Source organism: Telopea speciosissima, chromosome 9 (genome assembly GCF_018873765.1).
Source record: "Telopea speciosissima isolate NSW1024214 ecotype Mountain lineage chromosome 9, Tspe_v1, whole genome shotgun sequence".
NCBI lineage: Eukaryota > Viridiplantae > Streptophyta > Magnoliopsida > Proteales > Proteaceae > Telopea > Telopea speciosissima.
In genome coordinates this window covers 63,530,082-63,557,369 of record NC_057924.1, presented here as the reverse complement: position 1 = coordinate 63,557,369, position 27,288 = coordinate 63,530,082, and the positions used below count along the sequence as shown (strand labels likewise).

Genomic DNA, 27,288 nt, shown 5'->3' with positions numbered 1-27,288 from the left:
ATTTGCAGTTAGAGTTAACACTTAATAATGCTACTTGGAGCCTTAAAGATGGACTTATGGAAAACTGGTGCGTTTTAAATCTTAATAATGCTACTTGGAGCCTTAAAGATGGACTTGTGGTAAACTGGTGCGTTTTAAATTGAACTCGGGGGGTAATTATGCTGTCCAGAGATTACCAACCATGGATCTCTTTAAAATATTACGTGGCTCTTTTTTTTTTGGGTTTTTTACACGTACCTCCCCTGAGGTATCTGGTATCTACAAAAACACCCGTGAGGTTTGGATATTTACTCATGCCACCCCTTCTTTCCAAAATCATTGATAAATACACCCATGCCGTTAACCTGGGACTAAAAACATTAGAGTATGTCATATGTTGACCAAATTGCCCTTCCTGCTAAAATAAACCTCTTCTTCCATTATTTTCCTTATTTCTACTCTTTAAGAATCCTAATGGCAGAGAACCATCCATGGCCGCACCATCTCTCCCATCTCTGGTACGCCCCCATCTCCCTTCACTAAAACCTAATCGAATCATTCATTATCCCTTTCTCTTCCATTCTCATTCTTCACAAAACTGAACCGACATCTCAGTTCTCATCTTTCCAACTGTTGAAATGATCAACAGGTACTGTCATGTGGTAAAGTGAACTGTTGGTGTGGAATAAAAGACCCATTCTTCACAAAACTGAATCGACATCTCTGTTCTCATCTTTCCAACTGTTGAAATGACCAACAGGTACTGTCATGTGGCAAAGTGAACTGTTGGTGTGGAATAAAAGGCCTGATTTTGTGATTTCACAACATGTGTGTGTGAGAGAGAGAGAGACACACACGAAGGGGAGGCTGGCGCTGGAGTTTCAGGTGCTCAATTCCCCAAAGTTGCAGATCATCAATTTTCACATTTTTGCTGTCTCTGAGTTCTACTCTCAGATTAGTATCAGAGCCCTGATACACCATGGACAACCCTCCTCCCATCTGCCCGTTACCCATCTCTTCTTTCCAACCTTGCCCATCTGTACGATATCCATTTTCGCCATCGGCTTCCCATGTTCCCTCGCTGGACACTCACTGCAAGCATCACCACCATTCTTCTGCAATCGCCAGACCCTCACTGCAATCACGACCATGTTGTTTGTGCCTTCTCCTTCACCCTCGCCTACCCAGCTTGACAGCAAGCATCTCCACAAAGACCAGTTCACCCTCGCACCTGCAGCCTTTCTGCTCATCTCCAAATCATTATGAGTGGTCTGAGAAGGAGGAGGTTTAGGCTCCTCGACAAGTTCTGTGTTTCTCTTGCTGCCCTCTGAATTTCCTAATCTTTTCTCTCAGACTACTTAAAGAATTCCGAAACAGAAAAATACCAGAATCCTGTAGAAGATTCAGTAAGTATTTAAGGAAGAAACACGGAAGCTATGAAAATCAGAGACTAAGCCTTTGAAGATGAAGTTGGTAGTATTAGAACTCATCGGGGTCTAGATGGTAACTTTCCAATAATTCTTTATTGTCGTCACTCACCATTTCATTCCTCAAATCTGAAACAGAGAAAAAAACTCTGCAAATAAGAGGAAGAGCGGATTGCCATTTCATTTAAACTAGTGGTAGCAGACAAGTGAAATTACACGGATAGACTTGTACCTATAGGAGAAATGAAGAATGGTGCAAGAAAAGACGAACCGTAACTGCTGTTGTCGATTCCGCAAGGAGATGACACCCAAGGCAGAGGAAATGACGGAGCTGCGGCCATATTCCTTATTCGATGGTCGATCCTACACCAAGTCACTCCACAACGAGTTGAGTGTTGACAGAGTAGCTCTTAACCAAATTAGACTGTGAATTTCTGATCTGGCAAACAGAGAAATGGGTGTGAAAGAGGGGGGGGGGGGAGTTGCAGGCGAGGGCAGTGTTGGGCAAGCGAGATGCAACTCCAATGGATTTTTCTGATTAGGTCGATTGTGTTTTAGAAGTAAGTATGAGGACAAGGGTATATTGGTCATAATACGTCTAAAAAACTCCTATTGTTCACAATTAACGGGAACCACTAACGGTGTGGGTGTATTTATCAATTATTTTGGAAAGTAGGGTGGCATGCGTAAATATCCAATCCTCATGGGTGTTTTTGTAGATACCCGATACCTCAGGGGAGGTACGTGTAAAAAACATTTTTTTTGGGCTAAATGTAGCATGCAAACTGTCTGAATCTTGAGTTAAACAAATGATACTGGTAGATTCTTTTGACAGGGCTACTCTTTCATTAGAAGCCACTACTCGCTTAGAGTTGGTACTACTGTACTAGGTCTTTTTTGCTGAAAGTACCATGCAAACTGTCTGTATCTTGAGTTAAACAAATGACACCGGTAGAGTTTCTTTTGACAGGTAGAATTTTTTTAATGATTGTTCCTTTTTCTTTTTACTACTATTATTAATATTTTGTCTTTAATGATTTTCTTTATGAATTATAGGTTTGGAAATACCAGAACACAGATAGGATTGCCGATGGTGCTTTGGAGCAGTTGCATATTAACTTACAAACACTGGAAGGAGAAAATGAAGCAGATGTGTTAGTGACGGGAAGTATGAATGGCTGCTTGAGGTGAGTTGGGATGAGGTTGCACTCATGCCGTTGGTCCTTTTGACAATTGACATAAACATCAGAGTTAGTCCATACTACAGTTTAGTTATCCATAGAGCATAAATTTGCTCTTGACTAGAGACATTTAGCTGTTGATATAAAATAGCAGTGATCAATAAATTTTTCTTTCTGATTGGCGACTGGAAAAAGTTGAGACACAACTATACTATTATTTTATTTTTTATTTTTTCTTTTCTTTTTTACTGTATTTATATTGTCACTTTCAATTGGCATATGGGATAATGTGTGCAAAAAGATCTTTTATCCTCTGCCTTCATTATGAACTCATCAGTAACACTTTTATTTGAGAAGTGCATTTCAAGTTATCGCTTTTAAGTCTATGCTCTCGCAGTCTTTTTGAAGTAGGAAAAGTTGGACAACATTCTGATTACGGGGTGAAATGCATGCCAGATCGTGTCTGGCCTCTCACCACAGAAAACCAAGCAGAATGCAGTAAAGTACAAGGAGACATTTGGAGGCCCACAGGAGCTTCAGCACTTCTTGATGGCATATCCTGCATAAAGAGAATTGGAAAGCACTCTTCACCCATACAGCATGTGTTGTATCCTTATATAATTTCAGTTTTTTAATTTGCTGGTCTTACAGATGTTTGAGTTATTATATAAGCAAGCCTCTATGCTTCACTATGCCAAGTGAAGTTTAAGGCTTCCCGACCTGCCATGGCGGATACATGGGTGAACCATGTTGTTAGTAACAGAGAAATAAAAGAAGAGGAAGAAGAGAAAGAAGAAAGAAGAGAGGAGAAGAGAGTATGGGAGGAGCTGAACTCTTGATCAATAAGAATCCAGAAAAATATGTCATATATATGGGATTCTTTACAGGGGCAGAAAGGGAAATCATAAAACAGAAAAAGAGAAGAGAGGGAACCCTTCTTGGTATTAGCACCAGATTCCCTGACGCTAATCCCAAGACGGGCATTACCCTTTCTACCCTTCTAACACTCCCCCTCAAGCTGGAGCATATATATCAATCCTGCCCAGCTTGTTACAAATGTAGTCAACCCTCCCACTCACTAGAGACTTAGTAAAAATATCAGCAAGTTGTTCTCCAGTCTTGACATACTTTGTAGAGACTACGCCCTGTTGGAGTTTTTCTCTTACAAAGTGACAATCCACCTCAATATGTTTAGTTCTCTCATGCAATACTGGGTTTGAGGCAATATGTATAATTGCATTGGTGTAGAATTCTCAAACCCAAGTTCAGTCAACAACATCTTCAACCAAACCAACTCACAAGTGGCATGTGTCATGTCTCGATATTTTGACTCTGCACTTGATCTAGCCACTACACTTTGTTTCTTACTCTTCCATGAGACAAGGTTACCTCCAACGTATATACAGTAACTTATAGTTGATCTCCGATCAATCGGTGATCCGGCCCAATCTGCATAAGAAAATCCCTCAACTCGTGTATGTCCATGATCAGTATACACTAACCCACGTCCTGGAGCCTTCTTGAGATACCTCAAAATCCTAATGACAACATCCCAATGAGGAGTCCTAGGAGATGACATGAATTGACTTACAACATTGACTGGAAATGAGGTATCAGGTCGAGTGAATGTGAAGTAATTCAGTTTTCCAACCAACCTTCTATGTCTTTTTGGATCATCAAGAGCATCTCCTTCATCTTCAACAAGTTTGACATTGGGATCCATTGGATTATCAAGAGGTTTGTATCTAGCATCCCAATCTCCGTAAGCAAATTAAGGGTATACTTCCGTTGTGAGAGAGTTATTCCCTTCCTGGATTGAGCCACTTCAACTCCTAGGAAATAATTCAATTTTCCCAAATCTTTAGTTTGAAATCTCTGTTGTAGATGAGTTTTCAAACCAATTCTTGTAGAATCGTCACCAGTAATCACGATGTCATCGACATATACAATTAGAAAAATCCTACTGGTATTGATCTGACGATAGAAAAGAGAGTAGTCACTATTGCATCGTGACAAACCAAACTCAAGTACTACTTCTGTAAAGCGGCCAAACCAGGCTCTCGGAGATTGTTTCAGTCCATACAATGATTTCTTCAATCTACAAACCAACCCAGACTCCCCCTGAGCAACAAACCCAGGAGGTTGCTCCATATAGACCTCCTCTTGCAGATCACCATGGAGGAAAGCATTCTTAACATTTAGTTGATGCATAGGCCATTAATGAGAGGCGGTAAGAGAGATCAAGACACGAACAAAGGATAGCTTGGCAATCGGGGAAAAGGTATCTAAGTAATCAACACCATACACTTGTGCATAGCCTTTGGCCACTAAGTGAGCTTTTAGGAGAGTAAGAGAGCCATCGGCATTAACCTTGACTACATAAACCCAACGAGAACCAATGGTAGACTTCCCAGGGGGCAATGGAACAAGATCCCAATTGTGGTTATGCTCCAAAGCTTGTAATTCTTCTTCCATAGCTATCCTCCAACTAGAAATAAATAATGCCTTTGCAGTTGTCTTAGGAACAGGATGAGATGTAACAGTGGAAAGACAAGTTTGAAAGGAAGAAGATAAACCAGAGTAAGAGACATGAGAAGATAAAGGGTGCTGAACACACCGATGGGTACCTTTCCGATGAGCATTGGGCTGGTCCAAATCAGAAAAAATAGGAGCATGGGTAGGATCCGCAGACGACAAAGACATGACAGCAGGCGTATCATCAATGGGGGCAGCAACTTCTTCCCTTGGATGACAGCGATAAACATTAATAACTGGAGACCGAATAATAGGAGGCTGCAAAGGGGTCTGAACAACAGGAGGCTGCAAAGAAGGCTGAATAACACAGAGGAATATCCTCATCCAAGGAAGGATCCACAACAGGCTCAGTCACATAGGGCTGAGACTTAAAGAAAGAAACATCAGCAGTAATAAAATACTTGCAAAAAACAGGAGAATAACATCAATACCCCTTTTGAACACGAGAATAACCCATAAAAATGCATTTAATAGCTTTGGGATCTAACTTAGATTACCCTGGAGTATGATCTCGAATAAAGTAGACACACCCAAAGACACGTGGTGGCAATGGAAATAAAGATTCCGAAGGGAAAAGTAAAGCATGAGAAATACCACCACCTAAAAGAGAAGAGGGCATACGATTAATAAGATAGCAAGCAGTTAATACTGTATCAGCCCAGAAAGACTTGTCACTTTCATTTCAAAAAGAAGGGACCGAGTCACTTCCATCAAGTGACGGTTCTTTTGTTTGGCCAAACCATTTTGTTGGGGTGTGTCAGAACAGAAAGACTGATGAATGATCCCACGAGAGGTCATAAAGTCGGAAAAAGGGGCAGAGAAATACTCCCGTGCATTATCACTACGCAAAATTTTAACATAAGATCCAACTTGATTCTTAATTTAAGCAATAAATAAGGAAAAGATGGAAAACAATTCAGACCGACATTTCATTAAATATAAAAAAGTAACACGAGAATAGTCATCAACAAAGTAACAAAATATCTAAAGCCTAGTTGGGAGGTTACACGACAAGGACCCCACACATTTGAGTGAACTAAAGAAAAGGGATGTAAGGCTCGTTTGTTGACACGAGGGGGATAACTCACACGATGGAGCTTCCCAAATTGACACGACTCACAATCTAAAACTGAAAGGGAACGAAAACTAGGAAAAAGTTTTTGCAAACTCTGCGGGGATGGGTGACCAAGCCGGCAATGGATCTGATGAGGGGATGCTGTGCTCGAACAAGCAACCGAAGATGTATCCTCAAGAAGATATAGCCCCCCAGAGACCCTGCCTCTACCAATCGTCCTCTTCGTCTGCAAATCCTAGAAGACACAAGAATTAGGGAAAAAGGTTATGGAACAATTGTAGGCATTGGTGAGTTGACTAGCAGACAAGAGATTGAAAGGAAATTTAGGTAAATACAATATGGAAGATAATGACAAGGAAGAAGTGGGCCGAATAGTACCAGTGCCTCTGACTGTTGCAAAGGAACCATCAGCTAAAGTAACACTTGAATTAGAGCTTTGTAAAGAGGAAAAGGTACCTGAGGTTCCAGACATATGGTCTGAGGCCCCTGAATCGATGATCCAGGGCCTAGAGGTGGAGAGACACGTAGTGACATTACCTATCTGAACAAAAGTAGTAGTGGAAGAAATCTCCTGAGAAGCCTTTCCCTGGCTGTATCGAGCATATTCCTCCTCAGTCATAGTCAAGGTCACACGACGGTCTTCCATAGGCACAAATGTAGCTGCTGGTTCAACACTAGCAGTTTTGGCTGTCTTGGACTGTGAAGGTTGGCCATGTAATTTCCTACAAAATCGCTGAATATGGCCAGGTTTGCCACAATGATGGCAAGTCCTCATAGGACCAGACTTCTCAAACTTATCAGATGAATCATGAGTACTAATAGGAGTTGCAGATGGGGGAATTTTAGTAGGCTAACGACCCCCACTGCAGCCACTACTCACAAGAGCGGTACTATCACCAAAAGAGACTCGAGTGGTGTCACGAGACACACGAAGAACCCAAGAAAAAGTATCTGCGCAGTACTATCACCAGAAGAGACTTGAGTGGTGTCACGAGACACGAAAAACCCAAGAAAAAGTATCTGCAAGAGATGGCACTGTAACACCTCCAAGAATTTGAGATCGAACAGATTCGAACTCTGAGCCCAAGCTGCCCAAGAAACCCATAACCGCCAATTGCTCATGTTGTTGTTGTATTTGTGTCACATCAGATGTAATGGCCAGCAAGGCATTCAGTTCTTCATACATTTTTTTGAAATCTGCAAAATGCTGGGTTAGAGGACGACCCTTCCGATCAACCCGATAAAACTCTTGGAACAATTCATAAATCTTGGAGGGATTGTTGTGTCCAGAATACAAGACAGCCAGATAATCCCATAGATCTTTAACAGTATTAATGTGAGTCACAAGATCTACGATGTTACTATCCATAGAGTTCCATCTGGCCCAAGATACGAGCATCAGTAACCTCCCAAGTAGTAGCATCCATGCTATCAGGTTTCTGCCCAGTTAAATGATGCTTCTCATCTCTACCAGTGAGAACTAGGGACACAATCTTGTGCCATTGCTGAAAATTCTGACTAACTTCCAACTTCTTGGAAGTCAGAAAGTTTGGTGTTGAGGATACTACCTCGGTCACAAGCTTTGCATCCTTCGATGTCTCTCCCATAAATGCCACCAGAAAATATCAACCAACAGTACCAGCCCTCAAACAATCACCAGAAAGCTCAAACAGCAAGTCAACTGAGCATAAACAGTCCATAATATTCACCAAAGAACCACCCAAAAGTATATAACAGATCCACCAAACAGTACTCAGCCCAGAAAAAATCGAGAATCAATGTCTTAAGCATACAGAAAACACCAGCAGCAGCATATCAGTTCAATAAAAAACAATCCAGCAGCAGAACAGCAACATAATAGCCCAATAACAGCCCCAAACATCAATTCAACAGCCCAAAAATCGATTCAAAAATCGATATCAATCCCAATAACAATCCAGCAGCATAGTAGTCCCCAAAAATCGATTCACGTCAATGTGAAAGCACCAAAACAGTCCAGAAATTCAACCCAATCAACCATAAACTAATGTAAAAGACATTGAACCTGAGATTAAGTATGAACCGATGTCTTTAAATCATCGTAACAGCCTTCAAGCACCTTCAAGAGTTCAGAAATGGGGTAAAATACCCCCTACGGCAGAGAAGAACCCTAAAGAGGCTTCAAAATCTGATGGAGTCTATCCCATCTTCTTCTTTCGATTGTAGAGATAAGAAAGGGACTGAGATAAAGGAGTGGAAGCGCGTCCTTCTTGATCAGATGTGCTCTGATACCATGTTAGTAACAGAGAAATAAAAGAAGAGGAAGAAGAGAAAGAAGAAGAAAAGAGAGGAGAAGAGAGTATGGGAGGAGCTGAACTCTCGATCAATAAGAGTCCAGAAAAATATCTCATATAACACGAGAAGGGCATTGCCCTTTCTACCCTTCTAACATGTGTCATAGAACCCTTCATCTATCTCACAGGTAAAGTTTCAGCTGTAAATGTTTGAAGAAAGTGGATCAAAGTTTAACCCAATGTCTAGAAAGTCTGCCACTATGGGAAATAAATGTAAAAATTTCAAAATTGCATCTTGTAATTCTAAGTGGTTGAAATTTTACCAAGGGGGTGGTTGCAGGGTTGTCTGTCGCATGCACCCACCCATGTACTGCTACGTGGCAGCTTGTGAAGCACTGAAATTAACTATGCATAACAAAGTGTAGTTTTACTCTACAAGATATTCGAACAATGTATGCATTTTAGTACTTTTTATATTCCTTATTCTTCTTTTGCCATGCTAGCTTCTCTCCTGTTGTTGCTCTTGCAAGACTTGACTTCAGAAAACAGGATAGCCACTCTGGGGTCAGAAACGTTGGGGGGAGCTTTGTACGATCTGAACCTTGAGACATTGGATTTCAATCCAAGAACATCAATTCTCAGGAGGATTTCTTTGGTTGCTCCATTGAATTGTACAATATGGACTGCTGATTGCAACTCAAGTGGGACCCAAGCCATAGTTGGCAAGTTCTGCATATAATACCTGTGTTTGATTATGTAGCATTTACCTTGAAATTAATCTTCATGTATTCTTTCTAACACTGAATTTTTCAATCTCAACCCCCCCCCCCCCCCAAAAAAAAAAATCAATCGCTAATTTTTGCACCCTTGTCATGTGGGAAAAAGTTACATCCCAACCTCAAACAGGCTCCCTAATGGAGCAGAGGGGGAGATATAAATGAATGATTAGCATAATATGCTGATGACTTTTAGACATTACATGTTCTCGGTCTGAAATTTGTTTTACTCGACTTATTAAAGCTCTACTTCCAAGTTGATTGGCTTTCATCCATAAGGTTCCATTGAAATTATGTGCTTTAACCCTAGTAGCATCTTATTTTACTTTGCAAATTGTTGCATCTAGCCCATATTAATAAAAGCATATCTTTTGAGTTATATCTTCTTTTTTATCGAATCAGAGATTATTTCTACTTCCACGTCCAGTTATGAATTAATGCTTTCTTGCCTTCTACTGTTCAGCTTGGTACTTTGTATTGGTTCTTGAGTGTTTTTAATATGTACATCCTGAAAGTAAAGCTTCCCTAAAACTTAGGTGTTATGACAGCTTGACAATGGAAGGAGATACTTGTCATGTCCTTCCATGGCTTTACATTCCCCTAACATTGGCATACATTCTTTGCCATATTTTTAGACCTACTCTTTCCCCCCTTTTCTGATTGCAACTAACAGTAACTTTTATTAATAATGTATACATGTACATGTACAGATTTCCTTCATATTATTTTTATGTGTACATATACACAATCTTACAATAAGATTATAATCTCACCCCTCCTGACCAGAAAAGATTTAATCAAAGAAGAGAAACAACCACGCAAAGAAGAAGAGATCCATCCCATCCCCTCTCCCCCTGTCCCACCCCGCCCCTCTTCAATAGATAAGAAGTTCATCCCTTATAAATTGATTGTGGTTGAACTTGAAAGTAGCTCTAGCACACCCTAAAATTGAACTTTTTGCATATATTGATCCCTCTCTGAGAAGACTCAACATTAGCATCTGGGCAGCCATATGAACCTCTCTCTCTCTGTTTGCAAATAAGATTTGAGTTGTTGTAGTGGATTTGTGATCGGTACTTAGCCTTTTTTTTTTAATCTTTGTTGGATAAAGGGTATTACCGTATGAGTGGGGATTTGTTGGTCAGTTGTTTGTTTTTGTTCTAAGCTCCGTCTGGTGGGTTGAGGATGTTCTTTATGGATCTTCTCCTTCTTTGATCTTTTTATCCTTTCCCATTCCAGTCTCTTTTCCTTCTACAACTTTATTGCTTTGATGCATTCTTAATATCTTATCGTTTGCTTCATTCATAGCAGCACTCCAACCAGGACTAGATAATGCCTCTGCAACAAACTTAGGAATATGGTGATTTTCAATGGTATGCAAACATGAATGGAAGGTGGAAGACAAACCAGAATAGGAAACAAAGTTAGAAATGGGGTGTTGGGTACAACTCCGAACACCTTTACGATGAGCAATAGGAATATCAAGATCAGAAGGAGGTTCCAAAGAAGAAGAAGAAGTACCTATTGCAGGATCAGCAGGCAAAGAAGTAGATGGAGCAGGCAACCAGAACAGGTGGGGCCCATACTTTCCATTAGTGACGTTGGAACACAATAAGTGGTGCCGGTGATGAGGCAGCCTGTGGAACAGGATAAACAAGGGACTGAACAACATAAACTGGAAGATCATCATCCAACTCAGACACAGTAAAAGAGGAACCATCATAGGGGGTGGATTCAAAGAAAGAAACATCAGCTGTAACAAAGTATTTCTGCAACTCAAAAGAATAACAACGATAACCCTTTTGAGTACTGGAATAACCAACAAACGTGCACTTAAGAGCTTTGGGATCTAGCTTTGAAAACCAGGACGATGATCACGAATAATGCAAACACTGCCAAACACCCGTGGTGGTAAAACAAACAATGGCATAGAAGGAAATAACAAAGAAAAGGGAATACCACCATGCAAGACAGAGGAAGGCATGCGGTAAATGAGGTAACACGCAATCAAAATAGTATCAGCCCAAAAAGGTTTAGCCACTTTCATCTCAAATAAAAGAGACCGAGTGACTTCAATTAAATGTCTATTCATCCTCTCGGCTACACCATTTTGTTGTGGGGTGTCAGCATAAGAGGATTGGTGAATAATCCCACGTTGCACCATAAAATCAGCAAAAGGGGCAGAAAAATACTCCTTAGCATTATCACTACGGAGAATATGCAAAGGAGTCTGAAATTGAGTATTAATTTCATTCACAAAAGCACAAAAGATGGAAAATAATTCAGAACAATTTTTCATTAAATAAAGCCAGGTAATCCTGGAGTAGTCATCAACAAAGGTAACAAAATAGTGAAAACACAACTTGGAAGTGACTAGACAAGGACCCCATACATCAGAATGAACTAAAGAAAAAGGCTGGTCAGCCCGTTTATTGACTCTAGGAGAATAACTTACACGGTGAAGTTTCCCAAACTGACAAGACTCACAATTTAAACTAGAAAGAGACCTAAAACGAGAATCTAAAATTTTCAAACTCTCCAAAGAAGGGTGACTCAAACGACAATGAATCTGGTGGGGTGACGCCATGCTGGAAAACGCCATAGATGAAGTGCCCTCAAGTATATAAAGCCCCCCCTGATGCACGACCTCTACCAATCATCTTCTTCGTCGTAAGATCCTGAAATACACAAAAGTCCGAGAAAAAGGTTACTGAACAATTATGAGTTGTGATGAACGTATTAACAGATAGGAGATTGGAAGGAAAATCGGGTAAGTAAAGAACTGAAGACAAAGACAAAGAAGATGTGACATTAACAGTGCCAGTACCAGTCAATTTAGCTAAGGAACCATCAGCTAAAGTAACACTTGATGAAGATTTATGGAAGGAAGAGAATATACCTGAGACACCAGTCATATGATCTGAAGCCCTTGAATCAATGATCCAGGGACGAGAAGTAGCAGTCAAAAGACATGTAGTGGCATTACTTGTCTGAAAAAAGTGGCAGTTGAAGGCTGGGATGACTGAGAAATCTGAAATTGTGTAAAGCGAGTATACTCCTCATCAGCCATCTTCACGGTCTTACCCTCAGATTGTGTAGATGAAGTAATAACACCCTCAGTAGTGGCAGCAGAATTGGCAAACTGTTACTGAGATGGTTTGCCATGAAGTTTCCAACAAATTAGTCCCTGAATTAGGTGGTTTACTAGAACCAGCCCCACGGCCACGACCACCACTACCAGCCCCACTATTATGCCCACGGTTAGATGGAAAAGAAGCCAAAGTAGATGGATCAGCTGAAACACAACTCTCACGAGAAACACAAAGTACTCGGGAAAAAGTTTCTAAAAGTGTGGCTACCTTGTCAGCACCCAAAATTTGAGAACGGATCGAATCAAACTCTTTCTTAAGTCCTCCCAAAAATCTCATAACAGCAAGCTGCTCCCGCTGATTTTGCATTTGCTCCGCATTAGAAGTGATAGGAAGTAGAGAATTCAGCTCTTCATACATCCTCTTGAAATCAGCAAAATATTGGGTCAAAGGGCAACCCTTTCGATCAGACCTATAGAACTCCTGGGACAGATCATAGATGCGAGAAAGATGATTCTGACCAGAATATAAAATATCAAAGTACTCCCACAGCTCCTTGACAGTGTCAATGTGAGTCACCAGGTCAACAATTTGGTGCTCCATAGAGTTCAGCATCTGTCTCAAGATTCTCGCATCAATAGTATCCCACAATGGGTCATCCTCAGATTTCAATTTGAACAAGTGATCCTGCTGATCACAGCCGGTCAGAACCAAATTAACAATTTTTCTCCATTGTTGAAAGTTGGTGGTCCCTTCCAATTTCTTTTCAGTAATACGATTGGATGATGAAGATAGAACTTCAGTCACCACACTTTTTGATTGATCAGCCATTGTTTACAGCCAATAGATGGAGTAAAGATGCAAATAAAATCTAGAAAAATCGATTTCCAATAAATACTGACCACTATCGATTTTGTCAGAAAACCTTGACAAAAACAAGGTACTAAAACTCGGGTCTCGGGACCAACTCGACTATTGGAAAAACCGAGACGAGTCGAGATCTCGCCGAGTTGGTGCATTTTTTTTTTTCCAACTTGAAACCTGAACTTTGGGTCAACCCGAGATCTGGACCCGAGATCTCGCCGAGATATGTCGAGTTTTGTCCAATTAGGTAAGTTATTTAAGTGGTAGGTGGGTTAAAATAATGGGTCGAAACCGAGATCCGAGATCTCGCCAAGATATTGCACTTTTCAGTTTCGGATGCCATCTCGACTCGGTATTACAAAAAACCGAGAATCTGACCGAGATTTCGGACTATGGACAAAAAATCGATCCAAAAGGGGAGGAATCTCCAACAAGTTCCAAAAATCTGCAATTCTGTCTTCACAGGAACATCCGAAATCTTTAACAAGTTCCAAATATCTGCAATTCTGTCTTCACAGGGACATCCAATCTCCAACAAGTTCCAAAAAACCAGCAAACTTCTAACAACAGAGAGGTCTAATAGTCCAACAAAAATTCGATGCTCACCCTGGGAGAAATCGATCTCAAAAAAAAAGGTTGAACAAATCAGAGAGTAACCTCAAGAGTAGCTTCCGAAAAATCCAGTCAGCTCCTAAAAATTCAGCACACTCAAAACTGAGTCTAAAAACTCCACCAAAAAATCGATCACCCTCCCTGGAAAAATCGATCTCAAAAAACCTTGATAGGGTGCTGCCAATATTTTTCTGCAATCCTCAACTCAATCTTCACTCCATCAATCACCAAAAAAAGAAAGAAGACCTAGTTCTTAATTTAGAAAATGAACTGGTCTCTTAAATCATCCCAAAACACAGCATAGGGTGCTGCACCCCTTCAACCGAAAGAAAAAACGAGATGCAAAACCTCAACAGATCACGATCTCTTCGATCTCAGTAGAAGACTTAAGAAAGGAGAAGAAGATGATCAGAAAGAGCTGTAACAGAACCTAGAGCTCTGATACCATGTCAATAATGAGTAAAAAAGATAGAGAAGAGAAGGAGAAAACGAGAGAGAACGTAAGAGAGCAGGTTCTGCAACTTGGGAGTTGTAACTTGTGTTAGACCTCCCGCAACTCTTCAATAAATAAATAATAACAGGGGTAAAACAGGAAATCAACAAAAGAAATAAAAATAACATAAAAACACCCATTCTACCCTCTTCTAATCTCGGTATTAGCTTGCACTAATACTGAGAGCAAACACATTGCCTAACATATCTCATCCAAACAATGTCATCAGCACAAAAACATACACCAAGGAACCTCATCTTGAATGCCTCTGGTTAAATCATCCATGGTAAGCACAAGCAAATAAGGGCTTAAAGCTGATCCTTGATGAACCCTATTGCATCACATATTTCTTTCCCCTGATTTAATCTCATTTTCATAATGTGTTAAGAGAGTCTTGGGGTTTGAAAGTTGCACGAGTTAACAGTGGCTTCATTTTGGCCCCCCCTCCCTTCCTTTTATTGCCTTGTAGAAAAAAATTTATTGACAAGTAATGAGGAGAGAAAAGAAGAGTGAAAATACTGAAACATGATGACAAGTAAAATGAGTAGGAAAAAATGCAGAGACATGATGTCTCTTATGGAGAAGGAGAGAGTCCTTATAGTGATCAATCCTCTTGTTTCTGCATCTGCTAGTAATGTCCAAAATGTCATTGCACTGTTCTGAACCCTTGTTGACAATTGTAGTGGCCATGAATGATCTCCATGAAATCCGCCCAAAGAAAAAGCATGATAAAGAATGAAGAATCAGAAGAGGGGAGATGAGGAAAAGGTGTAGAGGTGGGGCGCAACAATGATAGGCTGCATGGTGGACAGTTGTTAAAGAGGTCGCTGTTGTATTCACATTCATGCTTCTTTGAGCTGTCTCTTCTTCTTGGTCTTCTCTCTTTACTTTTTCTTTCTGTTGAATTGGAGGGGAACGGAAGAACAAGCATTTTGTTCCCTCAATAACATGAGTTGTCATCCTATTAGGTGGTCAGCTGGGTACCTAACCTGGCGGTCCTCCCAACGCTGCTCGTACATAAACAGTTTCGTTAAAACAAAACTGCGCACAAACTTTAAATTTGCCTCATGCATTTCTTGGATACTGGGTAGCTAAAACATGCTTAATTAACCCATATCCGCACTAGTGTAGAGTATTGTCTGCAACACCAGATACCCATGTATGCTTTTAAGTTCCTCATCCACAATTGTATTATATGTTTTTCTTTTAACCTGTAGTTTTTTTTTGGTTTATTTTGTCAACAGATTAATAAGTAGTAAATTTTAAATATGTTCTAAGTTCTAAATTGACTGACTGAATCTTTGTTAGTATTTTAAGTTCCACAAATTTGGTGGAATATGGAAATGTGAAATATAAAAATGGGTAACATGATAGGAAGCTCGGACCATTATTCCTGGGCTGAAATTTGAACCACATTTTCCTCTATCAGTGACTGCTAATTTATATCATCGTTCATATAATTTTAGATCTTTTATGTCTGTACGAAATTGTAACCTTTATGGTATTTTTGTTAATTCTTTTATGAGATCCGGTTCTGTGTGTGAAACCCCCACATCTAGCATTTTTCTTATTCTTAAAGCAGGACAGACAGCATCTGACTTTACCTTTTCCTTTTATTCTTAAAAGAATCTAGTCTGCACACACCATCAGACCACAGACAAGAGATTTTATTTGTTTTATTTATTTGGTAATTTACTTTCGTATATAGGAACCAACTTGGGAGCTGCCTTGGTGAATCTAGAAACTGGAGTGCAATCCTGGGTGTGCCGTAGTAAGAGTGATGTCCTTTCACAACAATTTGATCATTCGGTAACATTATATGGAATCGCACTTACCTGTTTTTTCATTTGATTTGTGGTAGCTAGCCTCTCTCTCTTCCAATTTTCTATTAGTCTCTGTATATAATGGTGTATTTGGTTTCATTTTTACGAAGTGCATCTATGAAAATAAAAAATAAAAAAAGGATTCCAAATTGCTTTAAACCTTATAAGCATTCCCTTATGGCCATTAGGACTTTATTTTGCTCACTTGAAAGTTGAGACTTTACTATAAGTTGCACAATAACATCTGAACTTCGTTCCCAGAAGCAAAATGGTAGCACAAGATTGTTTAATTTGAACATTTCAATTAACTACTTCCACCAATTGGTGGTTTGGGAGAATATAAGAACTTATGAAGGGAAGAACTCTTGAGTAGTAGAGTATTTAGGATTGGGGATGGACCCAGGGTAATATTTTGGGAGGATGAGCTAATGTAGGTGATTAGGTTGAGTAATTTATGCCTAAGATTATATTTTTCAATGGTGGGCAAGGATTTATCCTTTAAATCTAGATTTAAGGTGGTTAATGGAGTGGTCAACCTTATGAAGAAGGAATTTAAAAGATGAGACGGAGACCTGCTCCATAGGTTCAATGAACAACCTTGGAGCCATCTAGTTCTATGTAACCTTTCTTAACCATAATTGTCAAGGTGTCACATAGGCACACACCTTGTTGTTGGCACGTTTTTTTTTATTTTTTATTTTTTATTATTGTTTGTTTGTTATATGAGATTCTTTTCTAACATTTTGATTAGGTTGTGTATATTGTCTACTATTGCAATATATGGTGTAATATTGGGTACAGGGGTAGTTTAGTCTTTTGATGCTTTAATGTGTAACCCTACTGTAACCCTCTTCTCTCTATTATAAATAAAGGGGCTAGTGTCATTATGGACACAAGTCATATTTTTACAAATCCCAACATGGTATCAGAGTTGAGATCCACCTTGGGATCACCGATGCCCTAATCTCTTCTCCCCTTTCTCTGCCATACCCTAATCACCGCTGCCACTAACCCCTCTCTCTCTCTCACCACCTCAACACAGCACCGCCACCACCTCTTGCCGCCGGAAAGCACCACCACCACCACCCTTCTGCCTCCTCTCGCTGGCAGCACCACACTCCCTTCCTCCTCTCTCTTTCCCTTTTCTCGCGGTTCCTGTCATGAGATCAAGGAAAAAAAAAGTTCTAATACTCATCAGGTGGAGATGACCTTGAATCCTACCCAGATGCGGATTGGGCTTGTTGTCCAGACGACAGACAATCCACTACAAGGGCGCAACGGTCTTTCTGGGGAAGAACCTGAAACAATGGAGCGGCAAAAAGCAAAGAACGGTTTCCAGATCGAGCGCAGAAGCAGAGTATAGAGCCATGGTGGCAATAGGAGCGGAGGTTACTTGGTTGAGATATTTCCTAAATGATCTTGGTATCAAAAAAAGTCCCCCACACAGCATCACCACCACCTCTCGCCGCCGGAAAGCACCACCACCACCACCACCACCCTTCCGCCTCCTCTCACCAGCAGCACCACACCACCTTCCGCCTCTCTCTTTCCCTTTTCTCGCGGTTCCTCTCTTCGAACCGTGAGTTGTTTTTCACCCTTGGTGGTGACTTTCTCCTTCCCACCAAGGGTTCCTTTTGTTTGATCCCTATGATTTAATCTCGATCTGATGGCTTATTATCAGATCTGATTTTTTTGGTTGTCCATGCCAATTTCCTTCCTTGTGGCCTTTGGTGATTTCTTCTGGTGACCCTTTTTTGCTCACACAATTATCTTTGAGATTATCTATCTTAGATGGAGGGAACAGATATGTCAACGACTTCAACCCTATCTCCTGCTTTGGATGGAGGAAACGGCCATCATGATTTTCCTACCATTCATGTGTACTTTGTCAAGCTTGATGGGAGTAACTATTTGATGTGGTCTAAGTCTTGCCTCCTTTCTATTCATTCCTGTGGATTTTCTAAATATCTCACAGGAGATTTGGAGGAGCCTCCAACTGGTGATGCTGCCCAGGAGAAGTGGTGTTCTGACAATTCTCTTGTTATGGCCTTTCTGTTGAATTCAATGCAACCCCAAATTGCTAGGGGTACCTGTTACTTGATACTGCTACCCAGATCTGGCAGGCTACGAAGGAAACCTATTCCTAGGTTGGGAATGCTGCCCAGGTGTATGAATTGAAGCATACAATTAGTGGTACCAAGCAGAAGGAGATAACTCTCTCCCAGTACTATCCTGAGTTACGAGGTATGTGGCAAGAGCTTATTTTTATGAAGACTATCATCCCATTTGTCCTAGAGATGCTTCTGCTTTTAAGAAACGGGAAGATCGACATTGTGTATATGAGTTCCTGGCTGGCCTAAATGTTGAGTTCAATCCAATTAGGGCTCATGTTTTGAATCGTGAATCATTTCCTACATTGACCCAAGACTATTCTCTGGTTCAGTCTGAAGACAGTCGTCGTGTTGCCATGTTACAGCCGACTTCTCAAGAGAGGTCTGCCCTGTTCTCTGGTTCTCAACCTCATGGAGGAAGCTCTTCCAAAAGTACCCACCTATGAAGGAAGTCTTGAAGTGTGATTATTATGGTAAGGAGCATCACACCAAAGAGCATTGTTGGAAGCTTCATGGGGGTCCTGAGTTTGGTACTGGTGGTGGCCACAGGCGTCGTGGCTCTAAAGGTGGTCGTGGCAATGGGACTCCATCTCTGGCTCACCACACGGAGACCACTACTACTTAGAGTTCTACTGGTTCTACTAACTCTCCTTTTTCCCAGGAACAGCTCATTATGCTTTGCAACATGATGACCCAACTTTCTACTCCATCTGTTGCACCGGCTGCCACTTTGCCAATTCACTCTGAATCTCATTCTTTTCCAGAAATAGAAGAAAGGGAGCCACCTGCGATGCGAACTTTATCTTTACCTGACGAGGGAGAATACTGGAAAAAATTATGAGAACCAGTCATATGGTCTGTAGCACCTGAATCGGTGATCCAAGGAATGGATACCATCAAGGCACTAGGATGATTAAAATAAATACTTGAGTGGGCACCTCTTCAGGGGGAGTCTGCTTCTTTACGTGAAGATGTGCCCCTGGTTACTCCACTTGAGGCTGGGCGGTCCTTGGTTGAGATGGGGATGACAGATGGTGTGCCTAGTATTGTTCCTGAACCTCCCATTCAGGGGGAGCCCAGATTGTTAAGAGTATTCTCAAGGAAGAACTTGAAAAAGATCACACCCGCTACTCAAGTTGACACCACTACTACCATTACACCATGTCAATTGTTGCCTTTTGATCCAGCGTCCACATCCTTGCATAGTAACGATCTATCTCTTCCTTCTATTTCTCATGATTTTTCTCCTACTCATGATGTTTCTTGTAGTACTGATGCATCTCTAGATCTACCTATTGCCCTTCGTAAGGGGACTAAGACTTGCACACAACATCTCATTTCTCATGTAGTGTCGTTTGATTCCTTGTCTCCATCATACCAGCCCTTTATCTCCTCTCTGTCCTCTGTTTATATTCCTGCAAATTAGCAGGAGGCTTTTGCAGACTCTAGGTGGAAAGATACTATGCTCGAAGAAATGTGAGCTCTTGGGAAAAATGGCTCTTGGGATCGGGTTCCTCTTCTTCCCACAAAGATACCTGTTGGCTGCAAATGGGTATTTACTGTTAAGTAACGGGCTGATGGCATTGTTGATCGGTACAAGGTAAGATTGGTCGCCAAAGGCTTCACCAAGACATACGGTATTGCTTATGGAGACCTTTGCTCCTGTTGCCAAGATGAACACCATTCTTGTTATTATTTCATGTGCAGTAAATTTTGGATGGGAGATGTAGAACTTGACGTTAAGAATGTCTTCCTCCATGGGGAACTGCAAGAAGAAGTGTATATGGATGTTCCCCCTGGGTTCTCTTCTCCACCGACTCAAGGGAAGGTGTGTAAGCTAAAGAAGGCGTTATATGGCCTGAAGCAATCGCCACGGGCTTGGTTTGGCCGGTTTCATAGGGCTATGGTGTCAGTGGGATACAAGCAGAGCAATGCTGATCACACCTTATTTATTAAGTGGGTTGGTGATCACCTTACCATTCTCTTAGGCCTGATTTGGTATGATTTCTATTTCAATTTTGGATTGATTTCTTGAAATAGTCAACAAATAGAATTTTGGTCAAAAAATTGAAATTGTTTTGGTTGTATCAATATGAAATATTTCAGGAATAAAAAAAATCCATTTGATAATTTAAATTCTGAGAATAGATTCTCTATATTTCTTTGGGAAGGATGGTGGTGGTGGTGGTGGTGGCAGGGTAGTGGCGGTGGTGGTGGTGGTGGTGGTGAAGGGGTAGCGGTGGCGGTGGTGGTGGTGGTTGTGGAAGTAGTGGTGGTGGTGGTGGTGGCAATGGCAATGGTGGTGGCGGTGGAGGTGGAGGTGGAGGTGGTGTTGGTGGAGGTAGCAGTGGCAGCGGCAATGGTGGCGGTGGTGGTGATGGCAGGGTCAGGGTAGTAGTGGTGGTGGTGGTGGTGGTAACGGGGTAGTAGTGGTGGTGGTGGTGGTGGTAACGGGGTAGTAGTGGTGGTGGTGGCGGTGGCAATGGTGGGAATGGGGTGGCGGTGGTGAGACCATTAAGAGAAGAAGGGTGGTGTTTTATTTTTAACATGAAATTAACCATGTGCTCATTCAAGAGCAAGAGTGTTAAATCAAATGAAATAGAAATTCTGAAACAGCTCCTTACCTATTTCAGAATTTCTATTCCACTTGATTTCTATTTCACTGAAATAAGGTGCAAAAATCAAACCAAACAATTTCAGAAATAGAAATTACCCCCTGAAATTGAAATAGGAATCATACCAAAACAGGCCTTATTGTATATGTGGATGACATTGTTGTCAGACCAGAATCGTATTTCTTTGTTTGGTCATACCAGACCAGATTTAGATTCGGAAAATCAATTTTGATTAGACCTCTAAAAGACCCAATCTAGTCCTTTTTTAGTTTTAGTTGTTGAGCTCTAGATCTTTGTTTCTTTGTTAATTGGGACAAGTATGCCCCTGTTTACTGGGATCATGTAGGGTATTTTAGTCTATTGGTTATCTTTTAATTACGTTTGCTGTAATGGGCAAATGTGTCCCAGTTTTAAGGGGTTAAGTTATGACATTTATGTTTTTTAATTTAATTGGGGTTTTAAGTTAGAATGGGGTTTAGAGCCTTATATGTTTTCTCTTCATTGTAAAAGCAATATTCATATTTTTATTATTAGAGTCTAGAGATCCAACTCATCCAAGTTTGATCCATGTTATTAACAGCCTTGTGTGAATTCTTCATATTTTCCCAGCTGGATGGGCTGCCAATCAGCTATATATGAAACCTTGCAATTGTAAAGTGTTTCATGATCAATATACATATGCAATTTCACTGGTTCTTGTTTCAGCTCTTTCTTAATCCTTAATTGAACTATCTATAATATATATAATTATATATTTATTGTTGCAGGGAAATGTTGTTTTATGCGGACTAAGGAATGGAGCAATTGTAACAGTAGATGTTCGCCAGAGACAGCAGGGGTTGTCAGCTAGACTTCCTAAACATCGAGTTCCTTACCCTTCATATAAAACTCAACAGTCTTCAAGAAAAAATGTCAAGAATCTGACTCATCAATGTTTCGAGGTACTAGGACCTTAAATTCTTGTTTTTCTGTTAATAATAGAGGTATTATCTTTGAACTAAACTCTCAATAAGTTTTCATGATATTGAAAGAACATACTAATCTGGGAGAGAGTTGAGCAGTTACTCTTATCAATCATCATGGAAGGCATGTAAAACCTGGAATTATTGTCCATGAATTTAACATTTTTGTTTGTTGGCCAATCCGACCTAGCATGCTTCGTTCTTCTTCCATCTTATCTACTTTCTGAAAACTCTACAATCAAGTGAGCAGTCACCTACTAATCACTTCGGTTACCACCATGAGTGCCCTATTTTGGCTACATTTTGAGATATCACATAGTCCATCTCTACACATTTAATATGCTTGTCTTGTGCTTTCGGAAACTTTGTAATCCGGTGCATATAGAATATTTGTATCTCTACTTGCTTGGAACTGTACCTATTCATGGACATATAGATGTTTGAATCTGAATGTGTATTATTGTACTGTGCAGCTTAAAGGAAACATAGATCCCTCTTGTACCATCTTTATGCCGTCGTCTATTTCCAGGTTGGTAAGAGATCAGACACTCCCCAGACCCTGCAGTGGCGGGAGCCTCTTGCACTGGGTGCGCCCTTTTTTTTCTTGTAGTATCTAGTAGGCTGGGGTCTTTATTTACTCCTATGACTTTGCAGTTTGGTTTATCTTCAATCCTATGATCAGTACTTCTTGGCAAGCTCCATGGATGGATTGGTGAGTTTTCTTCAATTTATTTTAGGGCTATTTTATGTAATATATATGTGTGTGTATATATATTCATTTATAACCAAATGCTGCTGATTTATTGTTTCATTGTTTATTCTACTTGTTTAATGCTATTATCATCCCATATACCCCCCCCCCACAAATTATGTTTGATGCATTTAATCCTGTCTAGACCCCATTGATTAGGGAAGATCATCTACGAATTTGTATTGATGTTCCTGCTTCCTCGCATTCAGACAATTCTTTGTGCAAGTATGTTGTGATGCTGATGTAATGCCAATCAAATTCCATCTTCAAATGCTTGGAGAGCCCTTTCACAATTATTTGGTTATCTGTACAACTAGGCTTTTTTTTTTTACCCAAACTTTCTTTGGGACCCGGGCCGGCCCCTAGCATTTTATTAAAACCAATAAAAGAATAGGAGCATACATGGGGGGGGGGGGGAAATTCCACCTTACCCCAACCCAAGGAGCTGCCCACACCAGGCCTCTCAAACAGAAAGCCTAACCCAAAGAGAAAGAGCGAAACAAGCCCTACTTCCTGAGAACCGGAAGACCCGCCTTGTCCTCCCGAAGAATAACCTGAAGGCCGCCTGTAGGCAAGCCGCCCTGCTGGAATGTGATAGAAGTCCCAGAGTCGCAGGCAAGATTGGCTAACCAATCAGCCGCCCTGTTACTTTCACGAAAGGCAAAGGAGACACAAGCTCAGGTTGACGAGACCAACGCCAAAATCTCATGGAACCAGTACTAGCCTTTCCATAAGTTACAACTCTTCTGACTAACCATCTTGGCCATGGATGCCGAATCCACGTTAACCATCAAGTCCAAGAACCCAAGCTCATGGCACAGAACTAACCCATCCTTCAAGGCTCGAAGCTCGGCGATCGAGTTGGTGCATGCCCCATAGTAATTAGAGAAAGCCGCCAGGACCAAACCATTCGGATCCCTTATGACCCGTCCACCTCCTCCAAACCCCGGATTACCCCTACAAGCACCATCCACATTAAGTTTTACATAGGCAAAAGGGGGGCACCAATAAATTGGTAGGGGGCGTTTCAGCTTGGGGGCCGCAGGCATGAGGCCAAAACACTGCAGGATTAGGCCATCCCTCAGGGACCCTGACCGGCCAATTTTGGGGGGAATCCGAATGTCTTTCACCCGGGCTTTAATGCTTGCAATAATTGAACCAGCAGTGCACCTACTTTCTCCATGCCTTCTATTATTTCTCTCCTTCCACAGCTCCCAAACCACCAAGGACGGCAGTAGACCTGTGATGTAAGGACTAAAGCTACTGCAACTTGCCGCATTCTGCCATAGACCAATTCGGCTTCTGACATCCTGAAAAGGGAGAGAAGGGATGTCGAAGATACGCTCAAAATATCTCCACACCTTGGAAGCCGTACCCCCATGTAGCAGACAGTGGTCAGTCGTCTCATTCTGCAGTCACCCACAACAGTCACATTTTGAGGCCAAGGGTATGCCAACCGACATAAGTGCCTCGTCCGTGGGGACCCTTCCGTTGAGAAGCTGCCACGAGAAGAAGGCTATTTTCACCGGAACCGAAAGATTCCACACCCACTTCGCATAAGGAACCACAGGCGAGACACTCCGCACCTCGTTCCAAGCTTATAGTCTCATTTATAGTATTTTAAACTAATAGAAAGCTAGACTTCACACTTATTTTTATTTTCCCCTCTCAAACTACTTCTAAGCAACCCTTCTTATTTATTTTTTCATTTTTTTCCTCCTTTGGAGGTAAGGGTTGTGGTTGAGGGATGGGGGAAATTGCCAGGTGATAGTTCCCCATCTAACTGTAGGAACCTTCTTGAGGTCATACCTTTGTCAAAGCATGTGAACTGATAAAATGTCCTGTCCTTTTTTTTAATGAATAACAAATTTATTAGGAAGGAATCAAGGTTGTGTGTAAAAATGGGCAACAAAAGCCCTAAAACAAACAAAAAACTCAAGAAGAAAATCTCCTCCAACCACCATATGAGGTCTCCCAATACCTTGCCTAGTGAACTCATCTGACATGGAATTCTCCAATCTGGGCTTCCAAAAGAATGATACATTAACTGAAGCAGCCAAATAGTGAATGTGCGGCATGCCTGATAAGATTGGAAAAATCCCTCAAGGGCCCTGTCCATTCTCTCACTGTCACCAATTCACCCTTCAACCATGATGTTGCTGAAACGCTCCTTATATGCAGATCCAGACTGGTACTCCTTTAAGTTGGATGGATCACTTCTCTATTTCTTTGTCCTTCTGTGTTGTTAGAAGATATATGGCCCATTCTGGTGGTACCAGAATTTTAAGTGTCTATGGGAGGGAAGTGGTTACATGTATCTTGGATTATTTTCTTAGTTGTTTGTGCAGATAAAACTCTATGATCATCGCATGATCCAAAGAGGAGCTGTCCAATTGTATGAAGGGCATGTAAATTCCCACAGCCGTATACAGCTTGGAGTTGATCCATCCGAGAGCTTTGTTATTTCAGGTTTATTCCTTTTCATTACATCTGTCTGCTTACAGTTTTCAAGGAGCTGATTTTGTTCCTTACGTCAGGTGGAGAAAATGGCAATGTATGCATTTGGAGCATCAAGAGTGGTCAACTTCTCTTTGGGACTAAAATATCAAATTCTGTTCCCTCAACAGTATGCTGTGCAGAACTGCATGGACTACCTGATGGAAGAAACAACTCTTGGGGGACATGGCTTGGTTCACATGAAGGACTATATTTCATGGGGCTTAATTTGTCTTGAGGTAAAAATGTTTGAAAGTGGATAAACAGTGTGATGTCTTTCCATTCCTGGGCAAGATCCTTATAAACAGGTGTGGCTCCTAGCCTGTTAAATGAATGAAAGCAAAATGCAAGTAGCAGTATTTACAGTGCAGGACGTCCAATTTTGAATCAATCAACTAGGTAATGTCCAGCTCCCCGTGCCTGTTTGTAAGAGGCAATGTCATGTGTTACATTTGAATTTTATGCATCTTTTTCATCATCTTAGTGCCTTTACCACTATGTGAGTCTGTATAGTCTAGGACTGGGGCACATGTTTATTAGTGTTCTAGATCTTAGTGGGCTACTAAAGCCTCTCCTCTCTCATCATGATTATTTTAACTTGAATTTTTCATTTTGATGTCACTGTTAATGGTGTAATCAATTCAGTTTTATCTTAAACTGCCAAAAGTTGAAAAAAAATAAATTTGGTTGTGTAATCCACTGTTTACAAATCAGGTGACAAATTTTTCCTTTACAAAATTGTTGGAATTTTTTATCCTTGTTTCAACTGATATTTCAACTTCTAGAAATCGCATGAAAGGACTAACAAAAAGCAAGGTCCTAAATAGTGAATAAAATCAAGATAACAGTACTTGACCTTGGCACACTTTCACCGTTATACGACCTGCTTCTATCCTTTGTTCCCCTTGCCTCTATATTTTACTGTTAAATTATAACCAGGTATGTCATATTAATTTGACATGATAAATGAAATATTAAAAAGTAATGACGTTCAGAAATGATGTATATTTTTATTTGTATTATCGAAAGACAATAAATTTATTTTCCGGGGAAGAAACTAAACGTCACATCTGGTTAGGAGCGACAGTGGAAGTAAATTTATTTATTGGTTTTACTTTGTTCTGTCTTAGGAACTGTGATCTGCTAACACATTAGGTGATAGTCTAAGGAAAGCATGGACAGGAACATTCCACGTGTAGGGTTGTCTCCTATTCTGTAGTCCTCTTGAGGGTGTCCTAGGGTTTTTTTTCTCTTTAGTGCTGCTGTTGTACACTAAGATTTTTCTTTTTGCTGCCTCAAAGTAAAATTCCTTTGCTACTTGTTATCAAAAAGAGAAAAAGAAAAGCATAAACCATTCTTTTATTGGATTTTATTATATTTTAGTTTGCAAGTTGCTCATGTTGAAGAATGTTGCTACTTTTGTTGAATTCGGTTGTTGCTCTTATGGACTTGAGCTCTAATTTTTTTTATTCGACTTTCATATACCTTTGTGTGAATCTAGTCGTAGATAAAGCGGTGCAACATGTGACTAGTTGACAATGGTTAGTGCTTTTGTTGAAACTTGTTCAGTTGTATTGGATTTAACTCAGCTGTATATTGTGTTGGTCCAGCTTTTGGTTTATATTCAACAATATCTTGCTTATGTTGAATATGGTACCAACTTATTCCGAACTACGTTTTCAAATGGATCTTCCATCTCGTTTCTCATATGAAAACATAATTTATGATGTGCTGCTTATGCTATATTGTGGTCTTGCGGTGTTGTTTCTGTTGAATTCTGAGGCTTGAGTTGCAATGTATTGGATTACGTTATATATTTGTGGTTGGTTTATGCTGTAGACCTATAGCTTCTATCAAAGTAATGTGTCTAATGTTGCGCAATGTTTTATTTTATGTTGTAGTTCTCACCCAGAAATTTGGGCATATAACAATACAAGGATGAATTGTGTGAAATTACATGTGTTAAGTTTTGGCTATATGTGTAACCACAATAGAGGGAATCCCTCCATCGTCGATTCCTTCTTTCCTCTTTCTTTCTTATCCTATTTAGTTTTCTTAGTTATGTTGTGATAGGATTCTAGGTATTAGGAGTCTTATTCTCCTTCTATCTTCTTTGCCTTGTACTTTCCTTGTCTGAATAGGAAAGCTCTTTGTAATGTGTTGGCTATCTATAAATAAGATTGGAAAGGAGGAGGCTGCCATCGGTTGTTTTGTTGAACTCCCTAG

At 40.6% G+C, this 27,288-nt stretch overlaps 1 protein-coding gene across 1 annotated transcript in view; it reads left to right on the top strand.

Moving 5' to 3' along the window:
- The window catches only part of LOC122640960 (DDB1- and CUL4-associated factor 4), a 40,527-nt gene extending 14,993 nt beyond the window's left edge, over nucleotides 1-25,534 (top strand). Inside the window, exons 4-12 of the mRNA XM_043834259.1 lie at nucleotides 2,463-2,593; nucleotides 2,985-3,194; nucleotides 9,020-9,192; nucleotides 16,013-16,113; nucleotides 21,621-21,794; nucleotides 22,289-22,344; nucleotides 22,470-22,527; nucleotides 24,915-25,035; nucleotides 25,104-25,534. Coding sequence (XP_043690194.1) covers nucleotides 2,463-2,593; nucleotides 2,985-3,194; nucleotides 9,020-9,192; nucleotides 16,013-16,113; nucleotides 21,621-21,794; nucleotides 22,289-22,344; nucleotides 22,470-22,527; nucleotides 24,915-25,035; nucleotides 25,104-25,300 — 1,221 coding nt within the window. The 3' untranslated portion in view covers nucleotides 25,301-25,534. The remainder of the gene's footprint in view (nucleotides 1-2,462; nucleotides 2,594-2,984; nucleotides 3,195-9,019; nucleotides 9,193-16,012; nucleotides 16,114-21,620; nucleotides 21,795-22,288; nucleotides 22,345-22,469; nucleotides 22,528-24,914; nucleotides 25,036-25,103) is intronic.
- Nucleotides 25,535-27,288: the final 1,754 nt, after the last annotated feature.